This window comes from Molothrus aeneus, chromosome 5, assembly GCF_037042795.1.
Source record: "Molothrus aeneus isolate 106 chromosome 5, BPBGC_Maene_1.0, whole genome shotgun sequence".
Taxonomy (NCBI): Eukaryota; Metazoa; Chordata; class Aves; order Passeriformes; family Icteridae; genus Molothrus; species Molothrus aeneus.
Genome location: NC_089650.1, coordinates 8,319,026 through 8,336,045, shown reverse-complemented (window position 1 = coordinate 8,336,045; position 17,020 = coordinate 8,319,026). Strand labels below are relative to the sequence as shown.

The following is a 17,020-nucleotide window of genomic DNA, read 5'->3' as shown; positions in this document are numbered from 1 at the left end:
GTTTGATAGGGAGCAGGAAAGGACTGCTCTCACATCAGCAGGCACTCAGAGCATGCCATGGAAGGATGGCAAAGCTGGAATGGCAAAGCTGGAATGCACTGCCTCAGAAACACCCAGCATTGCTGTTGGCAGCACTGCTCAACTTGATCAAAATGTATTCTGAAAGTTGCCATGAGAAGGAAGGTCTGGGAATAAGTCACCCTTCATGGGCTATTTCTATTCCCCCTGAACAGCCTGTCTCATGAAAACACACATTTTATAATTCACTTTTAGTCTTTTATTCACACATTTATTTAATCAGCTGCAGCACAGCTAGGAATGCCACCAATACCCACCCAAACACAGAGATCATACACAAGAATTGCTTCAAGCAGCAGTTGTGTTGATTCAGCCATTTGTGAGATACAGGCTAATACATAAAAAAGCAAAGTTAATCTTGTACTAGTTATGGAAGCAAAACTCCTGCCTCCCAAATGCTTTTTATGGAGAAAAAAGAAAAAACCAAACTGAAAAGCAGTTTAAGTTTTTTAGGGGTTTTTTTTTGTTTGTTTGTTTGGGTTTTTTTATTAAACACTGCTGAAAATCATTAGCTGACCAATGACAGCATTTTCTAGTTGAAATTTAGAGATTGTTCAGAGCTCCATCCAACCAGATCTCGAACACCTCCAGGGATGGGGCATCCACAGCTCCTCTGGGCAATCTTTTATAGGCCTCACAGTAATGAATTTTTTCTTGCTATCTAATCTAAGCCCTCTCTGTCAGTTTGAACCCATTGTCCCTTGTCCTGACACTCCAGGCCCTTGTCAATAGTCCCTCCCCATCTTTGTTGCAGGTTCCCCTCAGGCACTGGAAGGCCATGATAGATCTACATACAAAAATCTGCACATTGCAAAAATCAGCATCAGTTGAATTTTAGTCCACTGATGTGCTATTCAGTGTGGGACACCTCAGGTTTCACTGTGGATTAGAAGCTTATGTTTTCTCATACAAATTCACAATGGAGTCATGTAAGAAATTAATTTATTGACATGACTTTTGGAGAAATTAATGCTCAGTGACACAAAGAGCAGGAACTGACAAACTGGTATTTTGCCCAGCTTACCTCCAACAGGGATTTCTACATCAGCCCATCCTCTGTCACCCCTGCTGTAACTCTTGAGCACAATGAGGAGGACTATGGTTCTTATTTCAGCTTTTCCTCTGCTTTGTCTGCATTTTGAGACTTGTCTCAAACATTTATTTCTTATATAAACAGTAATTTTATAGGTAATTATAGAGATCACAATTTCTTGGAAAGCAGCAACTGGAGTTATGATCCCAAACCTTCTCTAGCTTTTCAGGAAAAACTAGATTCACTCCTGATGTAGGTTAGTCTTCACCCTAAAATGTAAAAGGGAAAGAAAAGGAAAAACAATCAGTCTCAGGCACTCTCAAAGTTGGCCAGATTTCAGCTTTCAAGAAAGAGATAAGCTTTTTGAATTTTGTCTACTACATTAAAATAAACCCCTGATATAAGTTAAGATAGTATTTGAAAAGCACTTAACAGGATACTGATTCTTTGACAAACACTTATTATCAGATTGTGAAAGCAGACTGTGATTTTTTTTTTTTAACACATAATTACAAAATGTTCTCAGTTAAGTGATGAGTCAATTAAATGTATCCCCTTCACTGCAGGATTCTGTGCATGCAGCATATATACAGCAACAAAAAGGCAAGACCTACTGTACATCTGTCTTATGAAGCTGCCACTATCTGGTCCATCCTTGCTTTACACTCCCCAAAAGGATTAGTGCAGCACTTAGTCTATCATCATCCACTGAACTCAGTCTTACTACACTTAACCCTAACATGATTTGTGGGGTTGGTGTAAACACCAAATAGTACAGATAGCATTTTTTAGGACTGTGGACAGTTTCCAAGAGATACCCACCTTTAGCTTGCCAAATGAGTCTGGCTGAAGATTAGATTTCCATGGTAAGTGGGAAAATGAATGGCATTTCCAGGCTCACTTGCTTTCTTCAGCACTTGTGAGAGAGAACCAGCTGTGCTCACTTGCTGGAGGAGAAACATGTGAAAGGCTGTACCCAGCCTACACAAAAAGAGGGTAAGACTATACCACCCTACATTATTTAGGGAACTAGATGAGACTCCTGACCAGAGGACTTGCCTGTATCACTCCTAGGAGCCACCTTAACAAGGATGAAGAGTATGGGCATTAGAGCAGCGAACAAGCATGAACCACAAACACTTGCTGGTTTTTAAGGGGAACTGCTAGACTTCAAGTTTCAAAATAAAGGACTCCCAGAAACCCAGCTAGGCCAAAAAATGTATAACACAGCACAACCTGCTACATGATGGAAGCCACAGAACTTGAATGAATGATTGCTGCTGGGAATCCTACATTTGGTAGTACATCTAGTGCAGATGGAAAAGGTGCAGTTAGAGCTGTAACTATGTGTGACAGATTTTTTTGCTTGCAGACAATCAAGGATGATGGAGGCAGTAACAGACCTCCTGTCCATCTGCACAAAGCACAAGGAACCTGTCAGAGCATGGGCACCACTATCTGTGCCACAGAGTTGGGGCCAGGCTTGCCAAACACAGCCTTGTAATGTCAAGTGCTGACTAAGCCAAGAAGCAAGAGCCACCATGACAAGGAACAGAAGAAACTGCTGCTCACCACAATGAGAAATTCCCACTCTCCATTTCCTCCAGAAAAGAAACCTTTCTGCTGAAAGGCTTCCTGTTTGGTCTCACAGCATGTGAAACAAAGAGGGAAGAAAGCAAGCAGGGTGTTTTTGGCGAGATCAGAGCTGAGTTTGTCATGTTGAGTGCTGGGCAGAACTGTTCTGGTCACACATCACAACTGCTCTGCAATGTTTTCTACATCCCTGATTCTGAAAGACACTTAAGCATCTGCATAACATTTGAAATGTGTCTAATTACAAGACATGGTTTACATCTGAAAGTGGTCTGTGTAAGACTAATTCTAACCCAAAATAATCCATTACACTTCATGTTATAAAGTCCAGCCTCAAGATTGGCAGAATATAGTTCTGAACATTTGGCCTAGGGTTTTTCTTCTTCCAGAAAATCCAGGAAAATGAACAGGTAAGGATTCAACATCAACAAAAATCCCAAACTTTGGGGTTGGTTTTATCACTATCTTTCAGGACAAACTGCAGCACAGACCTTCAGATAGAGAGGGTGGATGACAGGGATGGGGTGGGCAGGATAGGACACGGACAACACATGAACTCTCACATCCTTCCCATCTCTGCTTCAGTGAGACTCAACCTCTCTTAATAGTCTTGTGTGTCTGTGCAACATTTTTAGTAATTGCTGACTGAGTGCCTGGTTGCAGGGTCTAAAGAATAAACCTAAAACCATGTGGTTAAGGTTCAATATATAGGTGCTATGAATGGAATTCTGAAAACAATTGTGCTGTACACTGAAATACTGCACTTGATTATCTTCAGTGTCTTCACCCCATCCTGAACTGACACAATGCTAAACAGACCCAATTAGTTCCACAAAAAAAAGGCAACACTCAGTCTAGCAAAGTCATTCATTGTTATATTTATTCTATGAAACAATGCTGAAAATATAAGATTAAAAAATGTTCCATGCATTTCATAAAATACAGAGAAAGACACAGTCATAAACAAAACAGAATAAGCAAGCCAAACACCCTCTGAAAATCCCAGGAGCTCCACTCTCCACATTGCATCATATGAATACAAAAAGCATATCCAGGAGAAAGAGCAGTCTGAGGAAAGTGGCAGGTTATCTCTCAATAACTGGGATGAGTACATGTCTTGGTCATCAGCCCACAAGAGTTTTGCCATCACCTTTCTTACTACAAAACCAAACTGATTCCACTTGCTTTCCCTGCTCCCAGTTCCTGGCATTGTCTTCGGCTGGGAAACCAGGACAGCATTGCAGAACTCACATTAAGTTGCTGTCCAGAGAGGTACCAGGGCCCAAAATGTAGGCAGCTATGGAAAGGTATCAGGGCAGTGGGTGAGAGGGAATGGCAGCTGTTCCCCTGCTGGAAGCAGGCTGCAGGGACACCTTGACTGTCTTCCCAGGAGCACAGTGCATGGAAAATGCACCTGCTGGAAGAAGGACAGGCAGAAGCAGTGCCCTAAGGTGACTTTATGATGCTTGTAGCCCCAGTTGTCTGTTCTGTTTATGCTGGATATTAAGTTCTGCACCTTTAAGACTGGTTCTGAGAGCAAAGGGCAGGAGAAGCAGGGCACAGCTTGTTTGCAGAAACTGCACTTGCTCCCCTGCATTGTCTCTCACAGACTGTGCTGTCTGCAGCATGGACAGCAGGGCAGAGCTCTCCTTTGCCTTTGGTCAGCTTTTTTAGCTAGCTGAGGCAGAAAAGTTCCCCACACTTGGGGAACTTTTTTCTTGGAAGTCATTGGCCCTGCTCTGAATTGAAAACCCAGAAAAACACCAGGAGCTCATACCTGTAGCCCACCAGGGCCTGGGATGGAGCATTTTGCAGTGCAGGAGGAGAAAAGACTGAGCGAGCCAAGCCACACCCGATGAAAAGGACTTTCTGAATTTGCCATCTCTTCACAACAGGGAGAGGTTTTATTGTTTAATATTATTCTTTTTTTTTTTTTTTTTTTTTTTTTATTTAATGCTTGTGAATACTTTGCTTGTTAAACAAACAGACTTTTTCCACTTTTCTCCAAGGAAATTTTTTCCCGAACCAGTTGGAGGGTGGGGGGTGGGTCGCTTGAATCTGCTTTCTAGAGGGACCTCTTTGGAAGTTTCCTCCCAAATTTGCCCTAAACCAGGACAAGCAGGAAATGTATCTAGTATCTCTTTGAGAATCCCAGTCACACAAAAGACATGCTGCATTAAAGATGGATGGCAAGAGCAACACCTGCCTTTAGGTTACAAATGACATTGCTATAAATCTTACTGAAACATTTTGATCCAGCTCCTTCTCCTCAACCTACAATACCGAGTTTGGCTTTAGCAAAGCTGTTACAAGATCCTTCTCTTGGTTTTCTTTTACAGAACCTCCCACACTCCCACAACAGTTAACAACCACATAACCACCAAACACAAAGCCAGCCTAATTCTGGGCTCTGATATAAAAGCAGCCTCACTCTTGTGCTGGGAATGCCCCAAAGCTGCCATTGCTGCATTTGGGGAGGGCAGTGTAGAGAAAGGAAGAACAAGGCTCCACTTACACCCAATACCTGCTGCTCCAAAAGTCCCACCCACAAAGCCTTAGGAGCACCATAATCAAAGAATTTCATGTGGGGAGGAGCAAAGAGAAGAGAACAGACTGGGATCCTTTCCCCTGCACCTGGGGACGCATCCACTCTTCAGAACTGCATTCTCCCTCCTGCCAGCTCCCAGGCCACCTCTGCTGCAGCGCGGAAGGTTCTGCATCGCCCTCCTGAGAATGATGCACGGGGGGGAAAATTGATATGGTTGGAAAAGCGGTTTTCTTGTTGATCCTTAAAAACATAAAGCTAAAAACACCTATTTTTAAAAAAAAAATTCAGAGAAGTGTAATTTAGCCTGTAGCACAAACTATTACAAAATTAGAAGTAAGATACAGAATTGCCCGTGCCACGTCTTAATTCTCTCCCTTTGCATATATCTATCAGGAATATGACTTTATATCACATGGTCTCCTCACTTTCCAATTCCCAGAAGAAACCCATTCCATTCCCTGCACAAGCACAAAGGAGTCAGAAAGAAGACTTCATAGGAAATCCCAGTCCAGCATTTCTCTCTTGAAGTGCTTGCAGCTAGAATAAATTTTTCTTAGTAAAGTTTTTAAAGTTCAATTATGTTTAATGTGCTCCATTTAGCTTGCATTAAAAAAAAACAGAAAATGCTGTAAGAAATTAAGGTCTTCACAGGTCTCCACAGGCTTTGCTGAAACACAGAGAGTCTTTTAAAATAATTGCCCAGCTTCCTCTATAGTGGAATTTCTGTGTTGTCCATGTAAACATTACACAGAGTCTTTGTACCACCCACTAAGCTCTTTGTTTCAATCAACTATTTCTGCCCAAAAGCACATCCTTATGTTTCTTCCTACACCACAGCCACCGTCCTACACCACAAAAGATGTAACAAAACAGGAATTAATCACAGGCTGGATACTTACAGGGATTGCTGCTGTTTGCCTCTGTCTTTGCAGCCTTGGCAAGTTTGGTTGAGTTCTGCTGTGCTTTGCCTTGCTCCTCTCCAGTTAGCAGGGCTTTTATTTCCGAGGGGATTTTCCCTTGGTCCATAGCCATGCACCACTGCTTGTACTGAAATACACAAACACATTAGGCCTTAGCAAACTGCCAGGATCACATCAGCAGCCAAAACAGGGCTGGAACCTTTACCTTCCGGTAGATTCACGTACGGTCTGAACGTACTGAGCTGAAGCCTCTTACGAAACTGCAGAGCCCTAATGAGCCGAGCACGTGGCCACAGCCGCATACCTGGCCCCAGCAAAGCCTCTTTCAGTCAATAAACTGCTACTCAGAGGCAGCCCTAGACAGAATGCTGTAATTATTAAACAACATGGAACACTCTGTGCAACTTCTCACTGCTGGCATGCGAGAATACCGTTCCAGTTCATGGCCTATTAAAAACAAATATTTCACATGACTCTGGGGCTCATGGACTACTGAGAGGTCCTTTCCAATTGTGCAAGGCACAGTGGAAGCACACGTGCCTTATTCCTACTTCCTTCATCTTAAATCCTTCATTGCCAAACCCTGAGGCACATCAAAAAACTGTGGACAGTTGGCTGGCTTTTCACCTGATCCTAAACCTGCTGACTTGTAGTGATTAGCCCTGCCTATTCAAACAAACCTAAAATCAGGTCAATACAGCATTCTCAGCGTTGCTGACGTTTCAATGACACCACTGTGTCTGTATTTCCAGATGAAACATTCTCTTTGGTTAATGCTGCTTATTTGGCCAAGACCCCCATCTTACACATCCTAGAACCACCTACACAGAGAGCATGCTGCAAGAATCCACCTCCTCAACAGAGAAGCGATGGCACTCTGTGGATATATGCTTGCTCTTTGATATTTCAACACCTCTTCCCACAATCTACCTCTGTCAAAGGTCTTTCAAAAGCAGACATTTCAAAGACAACAGACTCAAATGTAATGGCACTCCCTTTGCTTTCTTCCAGTTCAGAACCAGCAGATAACTTGTGATATGAGTTTGTATTATACACACCAAAGCAGGCAAACAGCTGGATGCATCTGATGTTTTGATCCCTCCTGGCCAGCCAAATGCCACTGTCAGTCACTGTGGTCCTGAGAACAGGTGTTCATGAGGACAGGTCCCAGACAATACTGAGGGTTAGGTTAAATGATAGTTCCTTACCATTTCAAGCTCTTCTCTGAGAGCACAGATGGCTCGCTCTCTGCTTGAAACCAGCTCTTCCAGGTACTGGTACCTCAGCTTCTTCCTGGCTCTGCACTCTCTTGCACTCTGACGACTTCTTTCAAGTTTTGCCTTCAAGTCTATTTTGGCTGGTTTACGACCTCGTTTGCCTGGTTTCTTTACCTTGCCTCCAACCACCTGGAAAGGAAGGGCACAGTAAGGATCCTGTTCTGCAAAGGCAGTGCTGGAACCGTGTGACAGTAACTACTAGGAGTCTCAAGTATAAAATCTTGCATATCCATCCTGGAGCAACAGAGGAAATAAGAATGTTGAGCTCTGAGGTTTTCAGGACTCTCTTCAGTGGCTCTATTTCTCTCTCATACTGGGAGCCCAGAACTGAACACACTATGAGGGTATCTGGTTATTGAGGAGGCATAATCAGCTGTAGTTAAACTGCTTTCATATCACCAACAGCCCCTGCTCTAGCAGGTCTGGAAACACTATATTGTAGAGATTAACACTCAAATTTAGAAAAAAATGTATTTGTTTCTATCAATATAATGCAAAATTTAGTTTTGCTGCAGTCAACAGTTTCAGCCTACACTAAATTCAGAATTCCTCACTAGACCTGAGCTTCCTTGGGCTAGATTTCTTTCAAAGGAATCTTGAGGAATTTTACTAAACAGGGAACTCAGTCACACCAAGTCCTATCTCTGTTGCCTCTGCTCCAGTAGTACATCACCACTCTGGCCATATTTACCTTCAAAACATTACTCCACAGCCTGGTGAGTCTCCTCACACAACCTGCCAGTGCCGAACTCTCCCTGTTCCTAATGTAGATCCCCCTTGCAGAAATGTAACTCTCTAGTTTCTTGCCCTATGGAACACAGGTTTTGCAATCACTTTCCCCTCTTCTTTGTAGCTCCTTTTTACAGGTCTGAGAGCTTTTCCTGCTACAAATAAAAAGTAAAAAAAAAAAAAAAAAAAAATAAACCCCAGTTTACTCTGTGTTACCCCACTCAAATATTTTATTCTTAACATGGGGGCATGGCACAAGAAAATCTTAAATATGGTCTGAAGATTAGTTGACTGGTATTGGGCAGTATCACCCAGCAAACATTACATCAGCCACACACCCCAGCTCCCTCTGAAGTGAGGATTTCTCTTTATTTGCATTCTGACCACACTGTTTGACTGGAGGGGGTGTGGAGAAATACACCTAACACACACACCTGCATACAAGAATTTCACTGCTGCCTTAGTATTTCACCATCCTGCACACAGACAGACTTTTTCTGACAGGCAGTGTTTAAAATATCAGAGTTCATCGCTTTTAAAAAAGCACTTTTACTGAGAAAAGCTACAAAACAAGTAATTTTTACCATTCAAAGAAGTCACTTGTTCTGCAAACTTAGCAAGCTGCAATAAAAACAATAACATAGTGAGTTGATGTGCCAGAATGAAGAGGGAAAGAAAGGATTATACAATTGAGCCTATTCTTTCTTTGGAAAGTGAGTCAACAATCACATGCCAACATAATCCTACCCTCTCTGTATTGTCCCTCCTGATTTATTCAGGAGTAGCTGCCTACCATAAGCAAATGAAAGAACAGAAAGTACTTAATGGACATCTATATAATGAAACAAACACAATACATTCAGGAGAGCAAAGGGGAAAAATATGAAGCTCTTTTACACTTGAACTGATGAATACAGTTTAAATAATTCTTTATCAAGGTGCTCCCCTTAAGATTTTCTAGTTTAGAAAATCTAATGTAGTTCAAAGTAAGATAAAACTAACCAGATGTGGCTAAGGCAGGGGGCAGGAGCTCTAAGGAAGGGAAAGTGACTGTCCCCTTTCAGGCATGGCAAGGTCTGTCCTCTCATGGAAACATTCTCCTGGCTATGGATGGTGTGATCCACATGCCCAGCTCAGCAGAAGGTGGAACTACACAGAATCTTCCCAGGTGGGGCTGTAGGCACAATTTGCTCTCTATTATTACTTGCACTTGGAAGATTGATGGATATTACATTACACACACCACAGCCAAAGTACTTCAGTTCTCAAAGACTTTGAGCACCTGAGGCTTTTTCTGTGCTGATGCAAGATATTTCAAAGTAAATCTTTGAATTCAAGAGCTAGATAAGGTCTTGTAGAGACATACACTGCAGCTCTCTCAAAAAGCCCTGGCCACTCTGGGTTCTGACCCTCTAGAACTAGAGTGAGCTGCCACTCAAGGTTGGGCCCCCAGCACACACCACACTGCTGTGTGAACCAAAAAGTACCCTGAGTCCTAATCCTGCACAGGAGCACTGACAGCCATGCCCTCTCCCCAAAGCCTCAGGCAGTGAATGGTTCCCAGCACACCATTTCTCACAAGCAGCAAATTAAAGACTGCTTAGCACATGGCAAATGCATTCTGGATCCACCATTATCTGTAAATTGCTCTTCCTTTGGTCACTCCAGAGACCTTTCTACAGACAGTTGTGCCAACTGCTCTCCCTACAAGATATTTTAGCCCTGCACACAAGCTCCCTCAGGGCAGGAAAAAGGCTTGTACCTCTTCAACCATTCAACCATGGTTACCTGCCAATGCTCTAACCACCAGAACTATGGAGATAATGAAAAGCTTCCTTCCCTTTTGACTCCAAGCACTAACACCCTAACAATCTGCCTTCACACCATCCCCAAAGACTCAGACTGTCTTCATGGCTCCTGAAGTTCACCACACAATTACACATCACCCTGCAAAGGCAGCAATGGTAAGCAATTTAATCAAACCCTGCATCCTCATCAGTTTTGCCTCACCAATATTTAGAATCTCCTGCTGGAACCTTAAGCAACCCATCTGAAAAAAGGTCTGAGAAGTCCTTTGCCCCCATCCAGCATTACCACATCTCCCTGGCTTCCAGTCCTGCTTGCCTGCTCAACTGCTGGGCTGATGTGACAGAAAGAACACAAAGCAGAAGTGATAGTTGATGCTGAACATGGCAACAGACCAAGCAAACATTTTTTGTCCCTTTGTATTCCTCTGCATTTTATAAAGAAATGTGATCTATCAGCATTCAGCAGTGGAGATTTGGGTTTTTTTCAGGGAGTCATATGCAATCAAGACTCAGAACAACAGTAATCATAAAAAATTTCATAGAAATATTAATAAAGGCATGCAATAGTTAGAGATCTGACCAAGCTCCCATTTCAGTTCACTCAGACTTCAGAAACAGAAGAACATAACTCTTTTCTCAGGCACATGGTGTGATTCTTGGGGTGTCCTGCACAGGGTTGGAGTTGGACACGATGATCCCAATTGGTCCTTTCCACCTCAGCCTATTCTGTGACTCCACAATTTTCTTTTAATACCCTGCTTAGATCATAACCTCATTCTTGCCTCCCATCAGTGTTCAGGCACAAAGTTATTTGACCTGGAATTGGAAATAGCTGCAATTACTTGACCTGATATAGAAAATTCCTCAGACTTCTGGGTTTTTTTATTAGAAGCCTGCAGCAGATCTCTCCAAAATCCTTGCCAAAATGCACTGCAGAGGGGTCCTCCACAGGAAGGAGGTGCCCACATAATAGAGCTACACTGTATCAGCTCCTCACTCACAGCCCTGAGGAGCTGAGCCCCTCAGACAGAAGATTGGGTTAGAGTTGGCCTCATCATGACATTTGCAATTTTGAATCAATTTAGCAGATTAAAGCAACAGTAGCCCAGGCACTGCTCAGCACCACTGACCAGCAATGCTGATCACACTGACCAGGTCAGCATCTCCCACAAGCTCTGAGCTCATTTACCAATGAACGAGCAGCCCCATCAACCAGTACTTGTGATCCATCTGAGGCAAACTCTGCATTGCATTGGCAGCTGAAGGTTTAGGTCTGCAGAACTTAATGCAGCATGGAACTGGTGACCATCTACAGAATTTATATAAAACTATTAAAATGATTAGTAAGAAATAAAACCTAAGGGCTGTGTTACAGGAGAGGGGGGAAGAATCTATTCCCACTTGCAAACATTTTCTACAAAATCAGAAAGTAAATTAAGCCAGTCACAAGTCTGCTAACAAAGATGAAGTTTTCTGATCTTCCAATTCAAAGCATACCACTCACAGTAGCAGTACAAAACCCAGCTAGAGAGCATGCTTGTTATTCCTCCATTTCATGACATTTTATATGCCCAAAACAATTCTTTTACTTTCACTGGCAGACAAACTGCATCCGATAATGATCCAAAAATGTAAGATACTATTTAGTGAGCAAACACAATCTAAGTCTTAAGCAGATGTGTCAACAGATATTAATCCTGAAACTCTCACCATACAAAGTGCTTCATGTCTTAAGAATGCCATGTTCAGCACAGAGGCATAAAAAATACTGTCTGTCTTTGCTGCAAGGTCTGTTTCAAAAAAGCATGAGCCAGGGATAAATGTCAAGTTTTCATGAAGTGTTAGGCAGGCATCCAGATGGGTAAGTGCTGAAGTTCAGGGCAGCAGTCACTCAGATGCCACCTTGCCACTCCACAGGTGACAGCCCTGCTCTTCCCCAAGGAAGGACTTACAGCCTCACACAGGAATTATGTCCACCACTGGGCCCTACACATTCTCTCAGTTCTCACTAACAGAAACCAGGCACTTTCCTAAAGCTGTCTCTGGTAGAACTCGGGCTCAGGGAGGGTCAGCTAACTCTACCATGTGTATCCTCCCAGTCCACTGGAACAATGAAATAAAACTGTTTAGAGGCTTGAACCTCCTCCATTTTAATGGCTCCTTGCAAATATGAGCAGATGTGTCATCTAAGCAATGCTGAGCAGGAGCTTTTTAAAACATTTAATGATTTGAAATTGCTCCTATCAAACTATAACCAAAGCTGTTAAAGTTTTATATTTCCAAGCAAGCAGTAATGAATAAAAGAGAATGCTTTATGTTTGTACATTGTAATAAATGGATAGTAGGATGTTAGTTCTCATGAATGTTGACTGTATGTTATAAGGATGAAAGAAGTTTTGCTAAGACCTAGTTTTATATATACACTTATGTATTGTTTTAATATTTATCTATAAATAAGTTTTGTAATGTTGAAAGTTGATCTCCAACCATTGGGAAGGTTGAAGCACGAAGGACTGCACACTCCAAGAGGCAGGAGGAAGGAGAAGCTGGGTTGGAGGAGTGACAGATGTACAAGTGTGGGGAGGGCTGGCTCACCAATAGCATAAGTAGGGTTGTGAGGGGTGAGGGTGGTGTGCCTCTGGCTGCAGCTAAGCACCCAGCACTGTCCCTTTTTTTCCTTATCCAGTCCCTTGTTATGATTCAATAAAACTTTTAAAATTCTAAAGCGTGAGGCATGGTTTCTCACAGATATGATCCTGGCTGGAAGACTTCTCCAGCACACTGAGAACCTGCACACTCTGAAAAAGCCCTGAAGGATGAAGACAGAGCAGCCCACCTCCTTAGCAACTGAGCTCATCTCCACAGTAGCTCTGTCCCTGCTGTGGCATTCAGAGCAGGGACAGAGCTGACTCCAGGACTGCCTGGGAGATCTCTCTCTCCCTGATCCCCAGCAGCCCCAGCAGTGAGGGTCAGGGGCTACAAGACAGCTCATGGCCAAAGACCCCTCAAGCTCTGTATCTGAAACACAAGATTTCACACCTGGCTTGCTCCCACACTCCCTCCAAGGGACACCTGCATCCCCATAATTATGGCTCAGGACCACAGGACTGAGTGTTTGATGTCTCACAGGCAGGCTGTGTGGAAAGCAACCCAGCTCTTTGGGTGTAGCCCTTTGCTGAGAGCCTTCCCCTGCTGGAACACCATGTGCTCCCTTGGAAAGGAAAGCTGCATGAACACCAGAGCAAGAAATCAACACTTGCTGGATCCACAAATATAGTAATATATCTTTTCTGTGCAAGACAAGAATATTTGTAATAAAAGACAAACAACCCCAACCTTTTTTGGTGGTGGTCTGGTTTTTGTTTGCTTGGTTTTAACTTCACTGGAATAACAAAAGTGACATTACAAATGTCTGTTTCTCATTTGAAAAGCTAATTACTAAAATAACTCTTGTCAGTGTCCCCTATAAAAAACTCTGTAATTAATACAAAAGATTGCAGTTAGCTGTATAAAACAGTATTTTAATGTTGACTAACAAGAGTTATCAGGTTCTTACCCTAGTCTCTATTCTCTGCTTCCCAATGCAGATAACAAATACATATGTTATATGTAGTCTTGAACAATAACCAAGAAATTTCACCTATAAAGGCTGAAGCCACCATAACAGACCTTCTCTTTTTTCCTCTGTCCAAAGACTTCAGAGATGCACAACTGATGTTTTAACATGAATTAATTGCAAGTAACAGCTACATCACTAAATTATTTTCCTTCCACACCCAATAGCTCAAATCACAGCGAGAAGTGAGGCCAGTACCTGAACAACCTCTAGGTTAAAAGCAGTTCTATAGAAGAAAAGGAGGTCCTATTTTGGGTGGGGGTTCTTTGGGGTTTTTTGTTTGTTTCAGTTTTTGTTTGGTTTTTGTTTGTTTGTTTGGGAGGTTTGGAGATTTTTTGTTTGTTTTGTTTTTGGTTTTTTTGCGTGGGAATAATTAAAGAACATCCTTCTGAAATGAAACATGAAATTTTTCTAGATCTGATGTTAAGATATTCTACCTCTCCCTTTATTTCTTGCTATTTCTTCTAATGCCCTCTTAAATCAGACAAGAGGCTAAATTAAAATGCACTATGAATTAGGGAAAACTTTGCAGCCTGCAAGCTCAGTTCTAAATTCTTTGTGCCAGTTAGATGAAGGCAAACACTGAACTTGGCTGCAGGCAGTTACAGAATGGTCACTACACTACCAACACAATTTAGTTGGTTGAGTTTTTGCAGGGAAAGTCCTTCCACAAGCCAACCCCCTCAGCAAGGAGGAAAGCATGACTCAGTGGAATTTTTAGGAGATTTCAAGGGCATGCTGACTCCAGGGTAAGCACAGTGGCCATAAAATGAGGTACAAATAGTGCTTGCCTCATCCTGACACAGCAACCTGCAATGGGAAGAGCCCTCCTAAGGGAAATGGCAGCTCTTGAATGGAGTCACCAACCCCTCAAGGTGACCTGCAGCCTCATGAACTATAAAAACTGTACTTGGGGGTGAAGATAGCAAGAAGAGTGAATATTCCACTCTGTTGTTTTTTCTTATTCAACTCAACATCCATTTTAAAAAAAGAAAAAAAAAAGACCAAAGATTTGACCTACTGACTGGGTAAAAAGATTTATTTTATTTAGTAAATGTGTCAAAAAATGTTTCAGGGGAAAAAATAAAAGGCATACTATCACGACTCCACACGACACAATGGTAGACCAAAAATTATTTTTAAATGAAGATCTGGAAGTTGGGTAATAAAAAGAGCCTAATTCAGAGAAGAACATAAAAAGAAATAAAAATCAGATAATGTTCATGAATTATATAGACCTCCAGAACTAAATCTTCTGGATCTTCTAAACTACTGCCCAAATTACACAAACTTTCATGCAATTCCCAGAGTTGTGAGACATCAGTGATGCAGATTTCCCCCAACCTCCTTCACAGCTTTCAGGCAAAGCCTTAATAAAATAAAATAGCATACATGTTAAAACAGCAGATCACTATAAACCTTTCACAGCCTAACAACCCATTCTGTGGATCGTGGAGTGTCAAATTACTGATCACTTCTAAATTTCTTTATTCCGTACGAAATCGAGTCAAGCATTTTTTCCTGCTTTGAATTAAAGCAGATCTTCATAGGCAGTGTAATTTTGTTCCAGTAAAATTCCAGTGGATAAGCCATAACCAGCAGTCCAGGGAGCTGAACCAGCCAGCCTCAGCCGGATCTGTGCTGCCCAGCCCTGCAATGAGCAGGCACGGCCGCTGTCCCTGCAGGCCCAGTTTTAGGGGCACCCTAAGCAGGAGGGTGGAGGAAGCAGGAGGAAGATCCGTTCCTTGGGCATCTTCTCACATTCGGCTCTGCTCAGCTGGAAGCCTCACACCTTCAGGGATGCCATTGTGCTGCTCTCATGAAATTCTTCCAATGCTGGAAGAATCCAAGCTCCAGCACGCAGTACAAGGCTGCAGCCCACGCTGCTGCCCTCGTACCTCATCATTTGTGCACAGCTGCTATTTATCTAATCAATCCAGGCTGCTCTTGAGAGCATGAGGTTCTGCACCACACCACTGCTGGTACCCAGCCTTTGTCCATGCCTGGAGGTTTAAGGAAACGGCAGAAGCAGCACCGAAGCGCTGCAAGCAAGAACCAAGCGGGCAACCCTTCCTTGCTATCAGCTGCGGCTAGCAGAGCTCAACAAGAGCAGATTTCAGAAGGCTCCCTGCACCAAGAGCCTCACCGGCTGCCCTCGGCTCCAGCTCCCGGGCGGGCCCCGCAGGCCCTTACCTTGCTGTCATCCATGTATGCCGCCAGCCCCGATCCGCCTCGCCGCAGCCCCTGCTCGAGGAGCAGGCGGAGCCGCCCGCCCGCAGCCCCGGCAGACACCGGCGCTCACAGAGCCTTAGGGCCGCCCGCGGCCGCCGCCATTGCCCGCTGCCATGTTTGTTTACAGATCAGCGGAGCGGTAGCGCGGTGCACGCTGGGAAGTGTAGTCTTGTTTGGCCCCGTCGCTATTGGCCGCCGCCCTGACGGGGACGGAAAAAACTACAACTCCCAGCACACCCAGCAGAGGAGCGGTGCGGCAATTGGTCCTCGTCTCTCCGATCGGGCGAACTACATTTCCCAGGAGGCTCCGGGCGCTCCCCCGCCTCATCGAAACTGAATTTGTTGCTTTGTTGGTGTTTTTTGCTTTTGTTTGTTTGCTTATTTGTTTGTTTGTTTGTGTTTTCTCTATCGCTCGCACCATTTCACGGCTGTTCTGCTGCAACCGCAATGGCTCCGGAAAGATGACCAGGGGCTGGTGGGGCCAGGGCTGCCGGCTCCCACCCTAGCACGGGCTAGATGAAAAAAACCCAAACCAATAACACAACAAATTTAAGTTTTCCGCTGTTTTTTGCCTTACTTTGCCCTAAGAGTTCCTGAAGACACAGCCGAATTTTCTAGGCCACCTGGACACCACTGAGCTCCCCCAAGCGTGGAGCAGCAGTCCTGTAATTCCTGAAGAATACCGAGTTGCCCCCATTTCCATGTAGGCACAGGGCTCTTGTGGAATGCCTGAGGTAAATCCAGACCATCCTCCTGTGTCTGTGCCTCCAAATGAGCCCTGTGCTCGCTGGAAGGACACAGGTATGTGAAAAACGCCAATCACTTGTTTTTAAAATTTTAAAAGTTTAATAGTAATAAAATGGTTATAAAAATAGTAGTACAATTAAAGTAATAATAATTTGGAAAATTTGAATTAGGACAATATGAGACAATAGAGACAAAGAGTTACGGATGTCCGGGTACCTTTTTCTGGGTAGCATAAACCCGAAAAAGGACCCATGTTAACAGAGGATTAACCCTTAAAAACAATAACCTGTTGCATATTCATACATCTCCTACATGATGCATAAATTCCATTCAAACACAGGATTCTGTCTGGTCATCGTCAGCTTCTTCCTCCTAATCCCAATGGTGTCGTCCTACCCGAGGCGGGAAGTTGTTAGTTTCTTCTGATAATGGAGCAATA

The 17,020-nt window shown here is 43.4% G+C and overlaps 1 protein-coding gene across 4 annotated transcripts; it reads right to left on the bottom strand.

The window, feature by feature from the left end:
- Nucleotides 1–254: 254 nt before the first annotated feature.
- On the bottom strand, nt 255–15,954 carry CREBL2 (cAMP responsive element binding protein like 2). Of its 4 annotated transcripts, none has more exons than XM_066550023.1 (4): nt 15,796–15,954; nt 7,381–7,578; nt 6,152–6,299; nt 255–1,380 (listed from the first exon to the last, which is right to left on the bottom strand). In XM_066550023.1, exons 1-4 carry the CDS (start codon nt 15,808–15,810, stop codon nt 1,376–1,378), a joined length of 366 nt encoding a protein of 121 aa, XP_066406120.1. In that variant the 5' UTR covers nt 15,811–15,954; the 3' UTR covers nt 255–1,375. The 4 variants fall into 4 exon arrangements, with proteins under 4 accessions (XP_066406120.1, XP_066406118.1, XP_066406121.1 ...); XM_066550021.1 differs by lacking the exon at nt 255–1,380 and adding an exon at nt 3,567–5,517; XM_066550024.1 differs by lacking the exon at nt 255–1,380 and adding an exon at nt 5,316–5,431.
- Between the last annotated feature and the right edge of the window lie 1,066 nt (nt 15,955–17,020).